Source organism: Elephas maximus, chromosome 22 (genome assembly GCF_024166365.1).
Source record: "Elephas maximus indicus isolate mEleMax1 chromosome 22, mEleMax1 primary haplotype, whole genome shotgun sequence".
NCBI classification, from domain to species: domain Eukaryota; kingdom Metazoa; phylum Chordata; class Mammalia; order Proboscidea; family Elephantidae; genus Elephas; species Elephas maximus.
Genome location: NC_064840.1, coordinates 39924931 through 39946300, shown reverse-complemented (window position 1 = coordinate 39946300; position 21370 = coordinate 39924931). Strand labels below are relative to the sequence as shown.

The window sequence follows — 21370 nt, the reverse complement described above, 5'->3', positions numbered from 1 at the left end:
ATGAAAGTTTTCTTCTTATCTCTTCTTAGAGACCCAAATTTGCCTCCTTACTTTTGAAATATAAATGAAAGGAAAAAATGTAATTTTGTGACGTAGTAAAATGATTTGTTCTAATCTCTCAAATACCTTATTACAAACTGCTGTGTAGTTATATCTGGATCTCAAGTTGAGAAAACCTGATGCTAGTGATGTGAAGTATATGAAGTGATTTTAGTTTATTCACTCAGTTAAAGGTTGCTAATCCTTGAGATTTGAGGCAGAAGACTTGAACAGAGGCAGAAGGATTGGTATAAATTGTTGCAGAAGCTTAGAATGCCCTTTTTAAGAAGGGGATTCCCACTGAAACAATAGGTAGGTATGAGTATTGCCACCATGTAGCTGAATGGCAGTTTTCTTTGAGACTTTAATTTGTTTTATTGATGCTTCCAAATTAGGAAAATATATGTTATTTTTCATGGTTAGAGAGAAATTGTTAAAGAGTGGGTAAGTTAGTGACAGAGCCAGAAATAGGTAGACTCTTGTGTCAGGATTCCCAGGCTCTCAGTGTTCTTTGTTTTAGGATGAAGCTCCTTTAGCTAGTAAGATACAGGAATTAAAGACCAAGGTTCTGTGGCAGGGAAGTCAATGATACAGAATGGTGAGATGTTAACATTAAGAGTTTCATTTCTTTTTAACCTATATTTACCAGATTTCCCCTTACATGATCAATATAGAAGCTTCTGTTTTCTTATGGAATGTGAATTGTAATAGACATTCATCACCACTTTAATATTGTTTAAATTTTCTGCCATAATAATCAGATGATACAGATCAAGGCAACCCTAGGTACAAAACAGCATTTGTTATCTTCACCTTTGTTTAGTTTGGGTTGGTGACCAGAAACAAAGTGACTTTAAAACTCTTGTGAGAGTTGGAGGTTTTTGTTTGTTTTGCCATTTTTGGGTTCCCTTTTCTGGTATGTATTAGCTTATTATTTGTACCTCCGTTAAAATCTGTCAACTAACTACTCAAAATGTAAAAGTAGGTCTTAAATTAATTGAATTAAATTCAGAATATCCCACAGATAATTAAGAGATATGTATCCAGTATATATCAGAAGCCTTAAAATATATTCTCATACCATTCAGCCTAGTAATTAGATTTTTATCCTAAGAATGGGGATGTTAATCTAATCACAGGTGAGCTTTAAAGAGTCTGTCATTTTCAAATTAAAAGCCTTGACTAATTCAGAAGACAACAAGCTAAGTATGTCATCTGTAGTGTAACAAAAATTGGCAATAACCTAAACGTTTATAGGATTAAGTAAATTACAGTCCATCACTTAATAGAATATTGTGTAACCATGAAAACAATACTTTTAAAGATGACATAGAAACATGGGGAAATGTTTATAAAAAGGTAGAAATAATGGGAAATTACCTTTTATTATAGCTATGTAAATATGTACATGGGAAAAGAATTGACGGTAGTATACCATCATGAAACTTCTATGTAAAGATGCTGAGCTTATTTTTCTTTTTTCTAAAATTTTCTTCAATATTGCTTCAATAAAAGGGCGAGAAGATGTAGCTAATTCGTTTTTGATATTTTCTCTCATTCTCTTTAGAATAATGGGGCACCAGAAGCCTCATAATTATCGGGGGATAATGGGTATCATTGCCACTTTCTAGATTGACGGTTTTATGTTCAGATTTTTTCATGTTTTTCAAAATGTGGTTCAGGACTTGTTTCCCAGATTCATTACAGTTTCTGAAGGTGACCTTAAAGTCAGCTGTTGGTGGAAAGGTAGAGTCAAGGTAAGAGAGATAACAGAAACATAATTTTAAGTATATGTTTCTAGGTTTGATGAGAAAAGGCTTTAGTTATTACAACAGAAAAGGTAAATGTCTTAGACTGGGTTCTCTAGAGAAGCAAAGCCAGTGAAGCGATATAGGGAGATTTATAGCAAGGAAATGGCTCACATGATTGTAGAGGCTGTAATATCCCAAGTCCATGGATCAGAATATAGACATCTCCTCTTTGATTCACATAGGTGCAGGGGCTGGTGAACCCAAGATCAGTAGGTTGGAGAGCAGGGCTCTTGTTCACAGGCTGTGAAGATCGACAAATCCCAGGATTGGTAGTCAAGACCAGAAGGCTTCTCTGGACTCACATAGCTGCAGGGGCTGGTGAACCCAAGATTGGCAGGTCAGAGAGCAAGGCTCTTGATCACAGGCTGTGAAGACCAAGGAATCCCAAGATCGGCAGATAAGCTGCTAGCTCAAGTTCCAAGAACTGGAGGTCAGTCAAACAGGAGGCAGATGCAGGATCCAAAGCAGGCAAAAGCCAGAACATCCACTTATATTTGGATACAGACCACATGCCCAACGAAACTCCCTTTCAACTGATTGGCTACTCACAGCAGGTCCTGTCATGGGAGTGATCACATATAAACACTGAGAATCATGGCCCAGCCAAGTTGACACAATCTTAACCTTCACAATAAAGCACCTGGAATGATAAAGTCTGCTTTTTGATTTTATAAAGGGAGAGAAAATTCAGCTCAAAGGTTGTATAAGAATTGTTATAGCTTAAAGATGTTCCCATCATATGAAAAGTGAGAGTCGTTATAGTTGTATTCCCTTCCTCCTCCCACTCTGCCCCAGAGAATCTCTCCTCTATTATATGCGTTATTTAGACTGTAAATCCCACTGGACAGAGCAGAATGCGTAAGACCCTGAAAACATTGTACTCAGTAAATGCTTATTATTAACAGAGTTCATTGACCATGTCAGGAGTATCACATTTGTACTCTGGATTTTTCTGTCAGGGAAGGAGCATCAATATTGATTCATGGAACAGAAGGAACTGATTCAACACTTCAAGTTACCTCCCTGGCTCAGATTATCTTGGAACCAAGAAGCAGGACCATCCGTGGTTTTGAGGCCCTGATAGAAAGAGAGTGGCTACAGGTGAGAAAACTACTTAGTTCTCAGAGGATCTGCTAATAATTGATGTTAACATCCTGCTTATGGTAGCTGGCATAATGTGTGAAATTTTGATTGATTAAAAATTTTTTCAATATTGAGTTTAATTTCTTGGAGGACAGTTAATCTATCTTCCTCTCAATAAATATTTGTCATCTTTGCTACCTCTCACTTTCTATACCACTCTTTGCCTGTATTGCTCATTTGGCACTTCATTCACTTAGTGAACTCTTATTAGTTGCACTTTGTTATAAAAGGGGAAATACAAAGAAATGTAAAATACACTTGTTTTCTAGAAGCTTAGTCTTGGTAGCGGTAGAAGACATAAACAAATGGGGTGGAATGGAGTAAGGGATTTGTAATTGTAAGGGTAAAGTGTGCACTTTAACACTTTCTACCTTTTGCTCATGTTACCCCATCCTATCCTTTTCCCCAAACAGAAAAAAATCCTTCTTATCTGTCTTAGTTATCTAGTGCTGGTATAACAGAAATACAAGTGGGTAGCTCTAACAAACAGAAATTTATTTGTTTGAGGGCTGAAGTCTGAATTCAGGGTGCTGACTCTAGGGGAAGGCTTTCTTTTTCTGTCAGCTTGGAGGAAGGTCCTTGTCTCTTTGAGCTTCTGCTCCTGGGGGATATTCATGTGGCTTGGCTTCTCTCTTCCCCCATCTCTGCTTCTTTTGTTTGCTTGTGTAATCTCTTTTATATTTCAAAAGAGATTGACTCAAGATACACCCTAACCCTGCCTCTTTAACATAACAAACGTAACCTATTCCTGCCTTATTAACAACAGTCACAACCTATTCACAAATGGGATTATAACCACAGGCAAAGATTAAGATTTACAACACATCACAAAATGGAAGATAATTACATCACATCACAAAGTGAAGGACAACTATACAATACTGGGAATCATAGCCTAGTCAAGTTGATACACATTTTGGGGGGACACAATTCAATCCATGACATTCCACCCTGGCCCCCCAAAATTTATGTCCTTGCCACATGTAAAACACATTCACCCCATCATATCATCCCAAAAGGCTTCAATTGACTCCAAGTCCAAAATCTCATCTTCTCAATTATCTAAATCAAATATGGGTGAGACTTTAGGCTTATTCCATCCTGGGACAAAATTCCTCTTCATCTGTGAACCTGTGAAATCTAGAATACAAATTAAATTAACTGTTTCCAAAGTATGATGGTGGAATAGGCACAAGGTGACATTTCCATTACAAATGGGAGAAACTGGAGGGAAAGAAGGGATAATGGGCACCAAGCAAGTCCAAAACTCAGCAAAACAAATTACATTAGTTCTCAAGGTTTGAAAATAATCCTCTCCTCTCTGAGACCATCTAGCCAATGGCCCTGCCCTCTAGACTCTGGGTGATGGTGATGCCCTCTGGATTCTGGGTGGACGCCCCACAGCCTTGGGCTTCAGCTCTACCTTCTAGGTCCACTGGGACAGTAACTTTGTTCCCTTGGCTTTGGGTGGCCCCATTCTCCCAGTTCATCTGAGTGACAACCTCACTCCCTTGGCCCAGGGCAGGCTCCATTCATCTACCCCTTGGGCATGGCAGCCTACCTCCTCAGCTTGGGACGGTGGCTTCATCCCCTTGGCACATTTGGCTCATCTTAACAGCAACCCCACACTCCGGAATCGAGTTGGCAAAGATCCGACTTTGAAACCTAGGAGACTGTGGCCCCACCCTTTGAGACCCAGGAGACTATGGCTACATCCCTTGAAACTGAGAAGGCCCTGCTTCCCATGCTCCTTCTAACAATTCTGCTGATACCTGAGCTGCTCCAGGGGTGGTCCTTTTCTTTTCATGGAGGACAAGAGATGCAGCTCCTTTGGTCTGTTTCTTGCCTGTAGAATCCCAAGAGGCAGCCAGCGTTCCTTCCTTTTGTTCTCTGTCCTCTTTAGTCTAAGGTGATGAATTTTCTGCTGTGGTAGTTGGCTAGATCCACCAGTCACAGGCTTAATCTATTTAACAAAAGATTGTGTAGCCACATCCTTGGTGAGCAGTCTAGGACACATGTCCTTAGTCTGTATGACAGAATTTTCTAAATCTTTAAGTTCTGTGTCTATTTTGTGTAGTTCATTTTTAAGACCATCTCTTTTCTCTCACGTTTTACTATTAAGTGGAAAGCAGAAGCCACACAGCCCCTTTAAGATCTTGGTTAGAAATCTCATCAACCAGATATTCAGGTTTGTCACTTACAAACTCTACATTCCACCAAGCATTTGAACCTAATTCAGGCAAGTTCTTTGTCACTGCATAAAAAGCATCGCCCTTCCTCCATTGTCCAATCACATGTTCATCGTTTTCTTTTCAGGCCTCACCAGGAGCACATTTAATGTCCACATTTCTAGCAACATTCTGTTTCTGGCACCATATGCCCCCATCCCAAGTTTCAGGATCCCATTTCTTACCAATCAGTGCCATCACTTTAACTTCTGACACCATTCGAGGTTAGGAATTCAGCTGACATTGTAATTCAGCAGTTCATACAATAAGACCCTGGGTTTGGTTTTTGGCAATATCAGCCCTGTTACTATAAGAAATAAGACCTTCTTTCAGGGCACAAATGGCAACTTTGGAGTCTTTTATGCAGTGCCAGAGCTGCAATTCTGAAGCCCTGAGCTCATCTCTTTCTTTCACTACTTTGCCTAGTGAAAGTAGGACCAATGAAACAGCTTCCTTTTACTTCCCATTCTGACAAAATTGTAGAAAAGTATCAAACATGATCACCCAGAGCCTTGCTTCTCACCAGTGCTTGATCTCTTGGTGCGATATTTTGCATACTAATACTGCCACCTCACGCCATGAATTAACAGAGAGCCCTCTTTAGTACTGGAGTCAGAGTCATCAGTGACTTTAAGACTAGTCAGACTTGAGAACCAATTTAGAAAACTCATCCTTACGATTTTGTTTCTCTAGAACCAATCTTAAGTTGGTTCTCTAGAGAAGTAAAACCAGTGAAGCATATGTATGTATATATATATAGAGAGAGAGAAATTTATCTCAAGGAAATGGCTCACATGATTTTAGGGACTGGCAAGTCCCAAGTGTGTGGGTCAGGTGTCAGGCTGGGGCTTCTCCTGACTCGTGGTTGCAGGGGCTGGTGAACCCAAGATTGGCAGGTCATATGTCAGGCCTCTGGCTTACAGACTGCCGGGGCTGACAAATCCCAAGGTAGGCAAGCAGTACGGTAGACCACTGGCTCCAGTCCCAAAAACCAGAGGTCAGATGATGACGATCTGGATGCAGGTTCCAGAGCAAGTGAGTGAGCTTTGTCAGAATGTTCATATATATTGGATGCAGGCCACACCCTGAAGGGAACTCCACTTTCAACTGATTGCTCACATCAGATCACAAAATGGAGGATGACTACATCATTACATAACTGCCAAACTACATCATTACATGACTGCCAAACCACTGAGAATCATGGCCCAGCTGAGTTGACACACAAGCTTAACTATCACATCATCCTTTAAGATCCAGTTAAATATTGCTGCTTTCAGGAAGTCTTTGAGATGTTAGCCTCTTCCACAGATAAAATTGATCCATTTTTTTTGTGTCCTGTTTCCTGAACTAGGTCTAGAAAAGTGAATTATTTGACGTCAGGGAACCATGGCTCATTCATCTGTTTATCCCTAGGATGTGCTGAGTGACTACTACGTTGTGATTACATTACGCTAGATGAAATCTTCCAAGTCAGAGATAAACTTCTGAATGTACATGCACCATATAACTTAGTAGATAATTGTGCCTGAAAACAAATGCTTAGGTACATCTTGAAAGCCAAAGTATCTCAGGAGAACAATCATTTCTGCCCTTTATAGTTTATACTCAAATGTATTATGTGTTAATGTTGCTATGTCTAATGTTAGATTCCTAGGTGGCACAAATGGTTTTTACTTGGCTGCTAACCTAAAGGTTGGTGGTTCAAACCTACCTCAGTGGTACGGTGGAAGAAAGGGCCTGGCAATCTGCTTCTGTTGAGAATACAGCCAAGATGGAGGGATTGGAAATATTATGGACTGCTGGTGGGAATATAAAATGATACAACTACTATGAAAAACGACATGGCACTTCCTGAGAAAGCTAGAAATAGAAATACTATACAATCCAGCAGTCCCACTCAGGAATATATCCTAGAGAAGAGCCGTCACAAGAATAGACATATGCACACCCATGTTCATTGCAACATTATTTACAGTAGTAAAATGATGGAAATAATGTAAGTGCCTATCAACAGATGAATGGGTAAGCAAGTTACAGTACATACACACAATGGAATACTATGCAATGATAAAGAACAGTGATGAATCTTCAAAACATCTCACAACATGGATCAATCTGGAGGGCTGAGTGAAATAAGTCAGTCACAAAATGGCAAATATTGCAGAAGACCATTATAAAAACTCAAGAAAAGGTTTACACACAGAAAAAAACAATCTTCATTGGTTACGAGGGAGGGGAGGGGAAATCACTAAATAGATAGTAGAAAAGTGTTAATGTTAGTGAAGGGAAAGACAATAAGCAATATAGGAGAAGTCAGCACATCTTGAGCAAGGCAAAGTCATAGAAGCTTCCTAGACACATCCAAACACCTTAAGGAGGGACCAAGTTATTTGGGCTGAGGACTCAGGACCATGGTCTTGGGGGACATCTAGTTCAGTTGGCATAACATAGTTCATAAAGAAAATGTTCTACATCCTATTTTGGTAAGTAGTGTGTGAGATCTTAAAAGCTTGTGAGCGGCCATATAAGATACATCTGTTGATCCCATCCCATCCAGAGCAAAGAAGAATGAAGAAAACCAAAGATAACAAGGAAAATATTAGTCAAAAGGACTAATGGACCACATGAATCACAGCCTCCACCAGTCTGAGCCCAGAAGAACTAGATGGTGCCCAGCTACCATCACTAATGGCTCTGACAGGGATCACAATAGAGGGTCCCAGATGGAGTGGAACAAAAAAGTAGAGGAGAATTCAGATTCACAAAAAAAGATCAGACTTACTGGTCTGACAGAGACGGGAGGAACTTCCAAGACTATGGCTCCTAGACACCCTGCTAACTCAGAACTGAAGCCACTCCTGAAGTCTACCTTTCAGGCAAAGATTAAACAGGACTTTTAAAGAAACAATAACATACGTGAAGAATGTGCTTTTTAGTTGAATCAAGTATACAAGACTAAATGGGCAACACCTCCCCAAAAACAAAGATGAGAAGGCAGGAAGGGACAGGCAGGCTGGATGAATAGACCTGGGGAACCTGGGGTGTAAAGGGAAAAGGAGAGTACTGACACATTGTGGGAATTGCAACCAATGTCATAGAACAATTTGTGTAAATATTTGAATAAGAAACTAATTTCCGCTGTAAAAAAAAATACAGCCAAGAAAACTGCATGGAGCCGTTCTACTCTGTAACACATTGGGTAACCATGAACCGGTGTCAACTCTACAGCAACTAACAACAACATCTCTAAATATCTACCCTGCATGACAACTGATCTTTATCTCTGTTTAAGTTAGACTACCCTAAATACACTTTCATTATTTGGTGAAAATCTATTTGGCTACATCCCTCACAGTGCATAATCAATAAACAAATCAATATAATTTGTTTATGCAGATATTACCATTTTAATGGTACCAAAATTTGATTAGCCACTGGAAAATTTTCATAGGATTATCTTTGTCATAAAAAGTAGTATGAAGACCTAAAGACAAAGCAGGCCTGTGAAAAACCTGTAAGAATGTGATTTGTGTAAGGTCAGTACTCAAATGCTGTGCAGAAAAGCTGACTGATTTTTCTTATATTTACTTTTGTCAGTAGATGGCAGACTCTTCCAGTTCTTTTTGGGCAAAGAGGGAAACTAAGCACCCTTTATCTCTAAAATGAAAGTTTTCATTCAGGTATCAGTGATGGGATAATATACATACGCCTACAAGGAAGACCAGTTAATATGACTTTTATTCAAATATACGCACCAACCACTAGGGCCAAAGATGAACAAATAGAAGATTTTTATCAGCTGCTGCAGTCTGAAATTGATCGAACGTGCAGTCAAGATGCACTGATAATTACTGGTGATTTTAATGTGAAAGTTGGAAACGAAGAAGGATAGGTAGTTGGAAAATATGGCCTTGGTGATAAAAACAATGCTGGAGATCAAATGATAGAATTTTGCAAGGCCAATGACTTCTTCATTGCAAATACCTTCTTTCACCAACATAAACAGTGACTATACACATGGACCTCACCAGATGGAACACAGAGAAATCAAATTGACTACATCTGTGGAAAGAGACGATGGAAAAGCTCAATATCAACAGTCAGAACAAGGCCAGGGGCTGACTGTGGAACAGACCATCAATTGCTCATATACAAGTTCAAGCCGAAACTGAAGAAAATCAGAGCAAGTCCACGAGAGCCAAAATATGACCTTGACTATATCCCACCTGAATTTAGAGACCATCTCAAGAATAGATTTGATGCATTGAACACTGGTGACCGAAGACCGGATGAGTTGTGGAATGACATCAAGGAGATCATACATGAAGAAAGCAAGAGGTCATTGAAAAGACAGGAAAGAAAGAAAAGACCAAGATGGATGTCAGAGGAGACTCTGAAACTTGCCCTTGAACGTCAAGCAGCTAAAGCAAAAGGAAGAATTGATGAAGTAAAAGAACTGAACAGAGATTTCAAAGGGTGGCTTGAGAAGACAAAGTAAAGTATTATAATGACATGTGCAAAGAGCTGGAGATGGAAAACCAAAAGGGAAGAACACGCTCGGTGTTTCTCAAGCTGAAAGAACTGAAGAAAAATTTCAAGCCTCGAGTTGCAATAGTGAAGGATTCTATGGGGAAAATATTAAATGATGCAGGAAGCATCAAAAGAAGATGCAAGGAATACACAGAGTCATTATACCAAAAAGAATTAGTCGATGTTCAACCATTTCAAGAGGTAGCATATGATCAGGAACTGATGGTACTGAAGGAAGAAGTCCAAGCTGCTCTGATGGCATTGGTGAAAGACAAGGCTCCAGGAATTGATGGAATATCAAATGAGATGTTTCAACAAACAGATTCAGTGCTGGAGGTGTTCACTCGTCTATGCCAAGAAATATGGAAAGCAGCTTCCTGGCCAACTGACTGGAAGAGATCTACATTTATGCCTATTCCCAAAAAGGGTGACCCAGCGGAATGTGGAAATTATAGAACAATATTAATATCACACGCAAGCAAAATTTTGCTGAAGATCTTTCAGAAACGGCTGCAGCAGTATATCGACAGGGAACTGCCAGAAATTCAGGCCGGTTTCAGAAGAGGATGTGGAACCAGAGATATCATTGCTGATGTCAGATGGATCCTGGCTGAAAGCAGAGAATACCAGAAGGATGTTTACCTGTGTTTTATTGACTATGCAAAGGCATTCGACTGTGTGGGTCATAACAAATTATGGATAACATTGCAAAGAATGGGAATTCCAGAACACTTAATTGTGCTCATGAGGAACCTTTGCATAGATCAAGAGGCAGTTGTTTGGACAGAACAAGGGGATACTAATTGGTTTAAGGTCAGGAGAGGTGTGCGCTAGGGTTGTATTCTTTCACCATACCTATTCAATCTGTATGCTGAACAAATAATCTGAGAAGCTGGACTATATGAAGAAGAATGGGGCATCAGGATTGGAGGAAGACTCATTTACAACCTGCGTTATGCAGATGACACAACCTTGCTTGCTGAAAGTCAAAGAGAACTTGAAGCTCTTACTAACGAAGATCAAAGACCACAGCCTTCAGTATGGACTGCACCTCAACATAAAGAAAACAGAAATCCTCACAACTGGACCAGTGAGCAACATCATGATAAATGGAGAAAAGATTGAAGTTGTTAAGGATTTCATTTTACTTGGATCCACAATCAACAGCCATGGAAGCAGCAGTCAAGAAATCAAAAGATGCACCGCATTGGGTGAATCTGCCGCAAAGGACCTCTTGAAAGTGTTGAAGAGCAAAGATGTCACCTTGACGACTAAGGTGCCCCTGACCCAAGCCATGGTATTTTCAATCGCATCATATGCATGTGAAAGCTGGACAATGAATAAGGAGTACCGAAGAAGAATTGATGCCTTTGAATTGTGGTGTTGGCGAAGAATATTGAATATACCATGGGCTGCCAGAAGAAGAAATAAATCTGTCTTGGAAGAAATTGGAAATTGCGTGTGTTTCCTTAGTTGCTGAATTCATTTTAAACCAAAAACTTGTTAATCTAAATAGCAGCTATCCTAATTATATGATGCTCCTTTTAGTAAGAGATTGTAACTGTGTGAAAAATATTAATAGAATGTAGTATAATGTGATCTCAATATAGGGCTTTTCTAGGGTATGATTGTCACATTTCTGTCTTTTTTCTTAGGCTGGTCACCCATTCCAACAGCGCTGTGCACAGTCAGCCTACTGTAACAGTAAACAGAAGTGGGAGTCACCTGTATTTCTTCTCTTCTTGGACTGTGTGTGGCAGATCCTTCGTCAGTTTCCTTGTTCTTTTGAATTTAATGAGCATTTTCTCATCGTGCTCTTTGAGCATGTTTATGCTTCACAGTTTGGAACATTTTTGGGCAACAATGAAAGTGAAAGGTGGGTACACAGCTCACGTGGGACATTTCCATTTCCATTTTAGTAGTTTTGGTCACTTCCTAAAGGAGACTATGGTTTGGTTCTTCATTACTTTGGTTCTACATTAATGTTATTTATAAGAAGGTAGAGTTTACATTTAAGTGTGAATTAAATTATGTAAAGTATATTGCTATTATCTTGAGTGGGAGTATATTATAGACTTTGTTCTATTAGATTAAAATCAGTCCATATACTAATTAGAAAGCTTTGAGTAAATTGGGCAGCCATTTTAAGTGTAAATTTCCTTATATAGGATCATAGTATCTTATACCTGTAAGAAACCTTAACATATAATCCAACTCTGGCGCCCCTCTCCCTTCAAGTCCAGCTTTATAGATTAGGAATGTGAGATCCAAAGAAAATGAGTACCCCGGGTCACACAGCCAGTTGGTTAACAAAAGTATGGCTAATAGTACAAGTCTTCATACTTCTGCTTTACAGCTTTCTCTGTTACACCATAGAAACTGCCCTAAGATTCAGAGCGACAAACTAACTTCACAACTCAAACACCATCAAGTTTTTAAGTCTATGTAGAAGATTTACATCAGAATGATCTTTAAAGGTGCTTAACTGATAATCTGGTTCAGAATTGGAAAAGGTGCAGCAAGGTTGTATGCTTTCACCTTACTTATTCAGTTTGTATGCTTAACAAATAATCTGAGAAGCACGGTATATGAAGAAAAATGTGGCATCAGGATTGGCGGAAGACTCATTCAGAGCCTGAGATATGCAGATGGCGCAACCTTATTTGTCGAAAATGAAGACAGTTTAAAGCACTTGCTGATGGTCAAAGACTACAGCCTTCACTATGAATTACACATGAATATGAAGAAAACGAAAATCCTCACAACTGGCAAATAAACAACATCATGATAAATGAAGAAGAAATCGAAGTTGTTAATGATTTCATTCTACTTGGATCAGCAGTCAACATCCATGGAAGCAGCAGTCAAAAAATCAAATGATGTAGTCCATTGGGCAAATTTGCTGCAAAAGATATCTTTAACGTTTTAAAAACAAAAATGAGTTAAGTACACCTGACTCAAACCATGGTCTTTTCAGTTGCCTCGTATGCATGCAAAAGCTAGACAGTGAAAAAGCAAGACAGAACTGTGGTGTTAGCAAAGAATATTGCATATACCATTGACTGCCATAAGAACAAACAAGTTAGTCATAGAAGAAATATGACCAGAATGCTCCCTAGAAGCAAGGATGGTGAGACTTCAGCTTGCTTACTTTGAACATGTCATCAGAAAAGACAAAACACTAGAAAAGGACATCATGATTGATAAAGCTAGAGAGTCAGCGAAAATGAGGGAAATCGTCAATGAAGTGGATTGACACAATAGCCAAAGCAATAAACTCAGACATAACAGTTACGGTGAAGGTGGTACGAGACTGGGCAACAATTCATTCCTTTATAGATAAGGTCGCTATGAGTTAGAGCTGACTCTATAGCAGCTAACAACAGTAGCTAATACCCTTCTCATTTTTATAGACTCAATAGTCTTCCTCTGGGTGAGATGCAGGATTTGCCTTGTGGTTGGTTAAACAGTTTTTCACATATGAAATGAGTGGAATTGTTGCATCTTTGCCAGTTTAAAATTCAAGCAGATAAAGCAATACATATTTTTTGCTGAATTCCAAAGTTTTCAACATTAGAGCTTTGTTTTCAGAAGTAGGAAAAATATGGAACTGTATAAACACTACAGAAAATTCCCAGTCATCATAGTTTTCTCATTGTGCTTTGGCTATAGCTACTGGAACCACACATTATTTATATGGATCAGTTTGACTAGTAAGGAAATTTGATGAATGCATTTATAATTTATATTTAATCTTTACTCCCGAGGGTATTTGTAATAATATGGAGTTGGGACAGTATTGTTTTTAGGCATGTTTAGGCTGAAATGTCATCTTATATTGACATTATAAAATTAAACATTTGTAAAAACATTGAAATGGCATGGTGTGGTTTTCCTCTGGACTCTTTATTCATAGTTTAGATTTAAATGAATCTTTGAACATTGTACCACATTTTTTTCAGTTAATGAAATTTATTTTTGGTATCATTTTAAGTTGATTTTCTAGTAATGATTATACTCATGAAAATATGTAAGAATTAGTACAAAAGTAATTTTTCTATGAAGGTGGCTGTCAGTACAGGCAGGACCCTGACTTAATGACTTTCATTATATAATCCAACTCTATAAAATACAACCTCAAAGTTAGAGTCTAATATAGGGTTTGATGGAAGTTACAAAAGGTAAAACACTACCTGTAGATTAAAGAGTACATGAAATTTCCCAGAAGTTACTAGTTCTTATCCACATGGTGTTTGTGAGAAATACAAAAAACAAAAAAATTTTTATTATTTATTGTGCTTCAGGTGAAAATTTATAGAGCAAATTAGTTTCTCATTCAACTATTTATACAGAAATTGTTTTGTGACATTGGTTGAAATCCCCACAACGTTTCAACACTCTCCGCTTCCTAACCTCGGGTTCCCCATTTCCATTTGTCCATTTTTCTCCTGCTCTGTCTGGAACCCTCTGTTGTGATCCCTGTCCGAGACATCAGTAGTGGTAGTTGGGCACCATCTAGTTGTTCTGGGCTCAGGCTGGTGGAGGCTGTGGTACCTGTGATCTATTAGTCCTTTACACAAATATTTTTCTTGTGTTTTTTTTTTTTTTTTTTTATTCTTTGCTCCTGACGGGATGGGACCAGTAGATGTATCTTAGATGGCCACTTGCAAGCTTTTAAGACCCCAGACGCTATTTACCAAAGTTGGATATAGAACATTTTCTTTATGACCTATGTTATACCAATTGACCTAGATGTCCCCTGCGTGGTCCTCAGCCCTCAGCCCTCAGCTCCAGTAACTCAGCCCCTCAGGGTTTTGGGATGGAAACACAAAATTTTGAAGTCTACTTAAGAGACAACATTTCGAGAAGCATTTTTGTTAGAAACAGTGTACAGTTATTAACAAAATTAACAAAGAATAGTGGCATTCTTCCTTTTGGGCACTGCCATTTTCAACTCTTCCCTCTTTGCAGAGACCCCTTGTACTCAAGGAAATTATCTTTTTTTTTTTTTAAATCTATTCTGCCAATTTCTTTTGATTTGTATGTTCTGTTTATACTTAATGTAATTACTAATAAAGGAAGATTTACATCTGTCACTTTTCTATTTTCTTTGTGTCTTGTGTCTTTTTTGTTCCTCTCTTCCTCCTTTGTAGCCTGTTTTTTTGTTAAATAGATATTTTCTAGTGTACCGTTTTAATTCCATTTTTTCCTTTACTATATTGTTTTGAGTTATTTTCATAGTGGTTGCCCTGGGTATTACAATAGCATCTTAACTTAAAACGATCTAGTTTGGATTAGTACTAACTTAAATTCAGTAGTATACAGAAACTTTGCCTGAATGTAACTCCATTTTCTCCTTCCTCCCTTTGTGCTATTAATGCCATACAAATGACATCTTTATACATTATAAACCAATCAGCAGTTTTCTCATAGTTGGCTTTATACGATTGTTTTTTAAATGAGATAGAAGAAGAAAGAGTTACCAACAAAAATACGTTTTTACTGTCTTTCAGATTTATCTAATTTCTTTTACTAGTGCTCTTTTCAAGTTATTACTTAGTATCCTCTTCATTTCAGCCCGAAGGACTTCCTTTAGTATTTTTTATAGGCCAGGTCTGCTAATGAAAAATTTTCTCAGTTTTTGTTTATTTGGGAATGTCTTAACTTTGCTTTGATTTTTGAATAGTTTTGCTGGGTGTAGAATTCTTTGTGAGCTGTCTTTTTCTTTCAGCACTTTGAATATGTCATCCTCCTGCCTTCTGGCCTCCATGATTTCTGGTGACAAATAAGCTATTATTCTTATTAAAGATTCTTTTTCTGTGATGAATCATTTTTCTCTTGCTGCTTTCAAGATCTTTTTCTTTGCCTTTCAACAGTTTGATTATGATAAATTTAGGTGTGCATTTCTTTGAGTTTATCCTACCTGGAGCTCTTTGAGTTTCTTGAATATGTAGATTAATGTTTTTCATCAAATTTGGGAAGTTTTCGGACATTATTTCTTCAAATTTTTTTTATGTCTCTCTTCTCTCCTTCTGAAACTCCTGTTATGTGTATGTTGCTGTATTTGGTGGTCGCTCACAGGTTTCTGAGACTCTCTTGAGTTTTCTTCCTTTCTGTTCTGCAGACTGGGTAACATCAGTAAACATACCTTCAAGTTCATTGATTCTCCTGCCAGTCCATATCTGCTGTTGAGCCCCTGTAGTGGATTTTCATTTTAGTTAGTATACTTTTTCCAATCCAGAATTTCTATTTTGTTCTTTTTTAAAAATCATTTCTACCTCTTTACTGATATCATTTATTTGGCAAGACATCATTGTGATACTGTACTTTTTTTTGACATGGCTTCTTTAGTTATTTGGATATATTTATAATAGTTGATTTTAAGTCTTTGTCTAGTAAATCCAGTGTATGTCCCACTCAGGAACAGTTTCCATATAAAGAAGAATGCGGCATTAGAATTGGAGGAAGGCTCATTAACGATCTGCGGGATGCAGATAACATAACCTTGCTTGTTGAAAGTGAAGAGGCCTTAGAAGCACTTACTGGTGAAGATCAAATACTACAGCCTTCAGTATAGATTACACCTCAACATAAAAAAAAAAAAAATTCACACAACTGTAGGAATAAGCATCATCATGATAAATGGAGAAAAGATTGAAGTTGTCAAAGATTTCATTTTGCTGGGACCCACAATAATGCCCATGGAAGTAGCAGTCAAGAAATCAAACGACATATTGCATTGGGCAGATCTGCTGCAAACACCTCTTTAAAGTGTTATAAAGCAGAAATGTCACTTTGAGGACTAAGGTGCACCTGACCCAAGCCATGGTATTTTCAATCATCTCATATGCATGCCAAAGCTGGATAATGAATAAGGAAGACCGAAGAAGAATTGATACCTTTGAATTGTGGTGTTAGTGAAGAATATTGAATATACCATGGACTGTCAGAAGAACAAAACAAATCTGTCTTGGAAGAAGTACAGCCAGAATGTTCCTTAGAAGCAAGGGTGGCAAGACTTCATCTCATGTACTTCCAACATGTTATCAGGAGGGACCAGTCCCTGGAGAAGAACATCATGCTTGGTAAAGTACAGGGCCAGTGAAAAAGAGGAAGACCTGCAACAAGATTGGATTGACACAGTGGCTGCAATAATGGGCTCAAGCATAACAATGATTGTGAGAATGGTGCAGGACCGATTAGTGTTTCATTTTATTGTACATAGGGTCACTATGAGTCAGAACCAACTCCATGGCACCTAACCACAACAGGGACAGTTACTATTGACTGCTTTTTCCCCTGTGTATGGGCCTTAAATTCCTGTTTGTGTGTCTTGTAATTTTGGGGGGAAAACTAGTGTTTTAGATTGTATATGTGTGTGTATGTGTGTGTGTGTGTGTATATAGTGGCAATTCTGGAAATTAAATTTCCCCCACCCTCCAAGGGTTTGTGGTTACTGCTGTGTTTCTGTTTTGTTTCTTTTTATTGCTATTTGTTCATTTAGTGATTTTCCTGCCCTAATTGCATAAAAGCTTGTGATCCACATAGTGTGTGGCCAATGAAGTCTCTGCTCAGTTAGCTAGTTTAGTGGTTTGCCAAGGCTGGTCAGAGATTTCCTTAAATGCCTTGAGTCGGTAAATGCCTTGAGCTCTGAGTCAAGAAAAAGAACAACACTCTGCAAACGGGACTTTGCCAGGGAACTGCAAGACACGTCAATTAGTGACAGTGCTGTGGACATGGTGCTTTTGGAGGAACTCTAAACCTGTTCTGCCCCTCTGGTATCAACGATACTGTGATCTGGGAAAGAAGGATAGAAATAGGCCGTGTTAAAATGCTGAAACCCCACTGTTTTTACCAAGGTTTTTTGTTTATTTGTTTTGAATAAATGAATATTCCTCAGATTGTTGCAAGCCTTTGGTTAATTTCCAGAGTTCTGAAAAAGTTATTCTTGACAATTTTTGCCAGTGTTTTTGTTGCTTTTTAGAAGAGCAGATTAATGGAGGTCCTTACTCTGCCACTCCAGAAGTCCTGCTCCTAAATGTAACATTTTAACTATGCTTTGAGGTATTTGAAGTCCATTCCTTTGTCATTGTCATCAGTCTCTTTCTCATTCTTTTCAATGTACTTTAAAGGAAAAAGTTCAAGATCTGAAATTAGAAGATTAGAGTTTGAGTTCTCCACTATGCCACTTACTAGGCATGTGACTTTGGAGATGTAGCTTCTTTGAATCTATTTGTGCTGCAGAAGATGCAAAAATTAATATTGCCCTCACAAGGATGTAGTGAGGATCAAACAACTTGTGAAAATTACTAGCATGAAACCTGTCACTTCACAGGCATTCAAAAATGTTAGTTTAATCATCCATTTCTCCTTAAATCTTCTATCACCAGCCTGGCCACAGTAGTCAAAAATGACCATTGATTGCATTTTGACACAGAGCACAAAAGTACTTTGTCTGGTGCATTCATTCTACTGAATGTGACAGCAAATGAGTGAATACTTTATGCTTGAATCATCTGATGCAAGGAAAAGGAAAGATAATTGAACACTCAAGTAACCGTAACCAGCTGGGAGTCAGCATGTGAAATGAAACTTATTTGCACCCCCTTTCTTGGATGCTAATACCAAGAGATGTTAATAGATATTTCGCCAAGAAAGGATTCTATAGCCAGATGTGTTTTTAAAATTGTGAACTAAACACAGTTTTACCTATCAAAGAAATCTTGCTTTTTAAATTTTTATTAGGATATTAAAGGCTATGTCCAAATAATTACCAGAAAGGTAACCCTATTCCACTATTTCCTAAAGCATGTTCTACTTAACACTGGACCTGTACTTCAGGAGGAGATAGGTACGGAGTGGGGGAGGTAATTCCATAGTCAGGGAAGTTTGGAACATAATATTGTTTCCTCTTAGAGAGTCATAATCCACATAATCATTAAAGGCTTTACGACATCCTTTGATAAAAGCTGTGTTTAATTCAACATTTAAAGAAATATATTTGACTGTGGAATTATTTTTTGGTGTGACACCTATGAACATCCCTCAGAACTAGTTTTTAATAAAGGAATTAAAAATAGATTTTTATCTCACATGATCGTTCCCACTTGGTAGAGGCTACCTGTAGTGCTGATTGAGAAGTATTCTGAAGCTGTGTCTGTGCTCAACCAGAAGTTTAGTGATTGACTGGCCATAGGCTTGTGGGGCATGGGACTGGAGGAGCAATGGGTGTAATGCTTTCTTCCCCTTGCCATCCCTGGTTTCTGGGAACACAGTAAGGGAAATGGGAAATCGTAGCAATTAAATTCCAGCACTACATAGGTTCAGTGATTATGTGGATTATTTTTATTCCTGGCATAAGAAGAATGTTCATAATTAACCTACATTAAAAACAAAACAAAACCCCGTTGCTGTCAAGTGGACTCCAACTCATAGTGACCTATAGGACAGAGTAGAACTGGCCCATATCGTTTCCAAGGACCACCTGGTGGATTCGAACTGCCGACATTTTGGTTAGCAGCCATAGCTCTTGACCACTATGCCACCAGGGTTTCCCTCACCTGCATTCAGCCTGTAAATTATCAAGTAGTTTCAGAGACAAAGTAGTTTTATACTAAAACTTCCTGAAAATTGTATTATCTTTTTAGCTAATTTAGGGTTTACCACAGATATCTTTTAATTCTTCTTAAAATTAGTTTTTTTCTAAAATGTGTAACTTCACTATCTTTAGCTAATAGTTTATTCCATGATAGGCAGTGTTAGATGTTCAAGCTTATTATGAGCATTATTTACTGTTTAATGTACCTTAAGTTACATAATTGTTTTAAATATTTGAGTCTTCGTATTATGTACATGTAATTTTTTTCATTAAATAAAAACTTTTAACTTTGATATTTGACTTAATCTTCATTTTTAAAATAATATGCATAATTTTGTGATTTTATATTCTAGGCCTTAAGAGGCACAAAAATTGGACAGTTTTGTTTTTTCTTTTTTTAGCTATTTTAAATTAAAATAAAATCTCGGATACATTATAGGACTTTAAAAAAATTAGTGTGCTTTAAGTCAAAGTTTACAAATCAAGTCAGTCTCTCAGACAAATATTTATATACATCTTGCAATGTATTCCTAGTTCCCTTCACCCTAATGAGACAGCATAACCATTCTCCCCACCCTGTATTCCCTGTGTCCATTCAGCCAGCTTCTGTCCCCCTCTACCTTCTCACCTCTCTCCCAAACAGGAGCTGCCCACATAGTTTCATATGTCTACGTGAGTCAAGAAGCTTATTCTTCATCCATAGCATTTTACGTTTTATAGTCCACTCCAATCACTGTCTGAAGAGTTGGCTTTGGGAATGGTTGTGGTCTTGGGCTAACAGAAGTTCTGGGGACTATGACCTCGGGGGTCCTCCTAGTCTCAGTCAGACCATTTAGTCCGGTCTTTCTACGAGAATTTGCGGTCTGCATCCCACTGCTCTTCTGCTCCAACTGGGGTTGTCTGTAGTGTTCCTTTGAGGGCAGTCATCATTTGTAGGAGGGCACCATCTAGTTCTTCTGGTCTCAGGCTGATGTAGTCTCTGATTTATGTGGCCCTTTTTGTCTCTTGGGCTCATAATTACCTTGTGTCTTTGGTGTTCTTCATTCTTTTTTGCTTCAGGTAGGTTAAGACCAATTGATGCATTTTAGGTGGCTGCTTGCTAGCATTTAAGACCCTAGATGCCACTCTCCAGAGTGGAATGCAGAACGTTTTCTTAATACATTTTATTGTGCCAATTGACATAGATGTCCCCAGAAACCATGGTCCCTAAACCACCCCCCCTACTACTGTGGCCTTCGAAGCATTCAGTGTATTCAGGAAACTGCTTTTGGTTTAGTCCAGTTTTGCTGACCTCTTCTGTATTGTGATTGTGTTTCCCTTCACCTAAAATAGTTCTCGTCTACTATCTAATTAGTGAATACACCTCTCCTCCCTTCCCTCCCCAGTCTTGTAACCATCAAAGAATATTTTCCTCTCTGTTTAAACTATTTCTTGAGTTCTCTACTAGTGGTCTCATACAATATTTGCCCTTTTGCAACTGACTAATTTCACTCAGCATAATGCCTTCCAGATTCCTCCGTGTTATGAAATGTTTCACAGACTCATCATTGTTCTTTATCGATGCGTAGCATTCCATTGTGTGAGTATACCAAAATATATTCATTCATTGATGGGCACCTCAGTTCCTTCCATCTTTTTGCTATTGTAAATAGTGCTGCAGTGAACATGGGCATGCATATAGATGTTCCTGTAAAGGCTCTTATTTCTCTAGGATATAGTCAAATGAGTGGGGTTGCTGGATCATATGGTAGGTCTATTTCTCGCTATTTAAGGAAGCCCCAAATCAATTTCCAAAGTGGTTGCACCATTTTACATTCCCACCAGCAGTGTATAAATGTTCCCAGTCTCTCCACAGCCTCTCCAACATTTATTTTTTTCTGTTTTTTGGATTAATGCCAGCCTTGTTGGAGTGAGATGGAATCTCACTGTAGTTTTGATTTGTATTTCTTTAATGGCTAATGATTATGAGCATTTCCTCATGTATCTGTTAGCTGCCCGAATGTCTTCTTTGGTGAAGT

The 21370-nt window shown here is 38.3% G+C and overlaps 1 protein-coding gene across 3 annotated transcripts in view; it reads left to right on the top strand.

Moving 5' to 3' along the window:
* Nucleotides 1-21370, top strand: part of MTMR9 (myotubularin related protein 9) — a 134426-nt gene that overhangs the window by 99117 nt on the left and 13939 nt on the right. For all 3 annotated transcript variants that reach the window (XM_049866428.1, XM_049866429.1, XM_049866427.1), the window contains 2 exons: nucleotides 2810-2951; nucleotides 11410-11630. In XM_049866428.1, the coding sequence (XP_049722385.1) occupies nucleotides 2810-2951; nucleotides 11410-11630 (363 nt within the window). The remainder of the gene's footprint in view (nucleotides 1-2809; nucleotides 2952-11409; nucleotides 11631-21370) is intronic.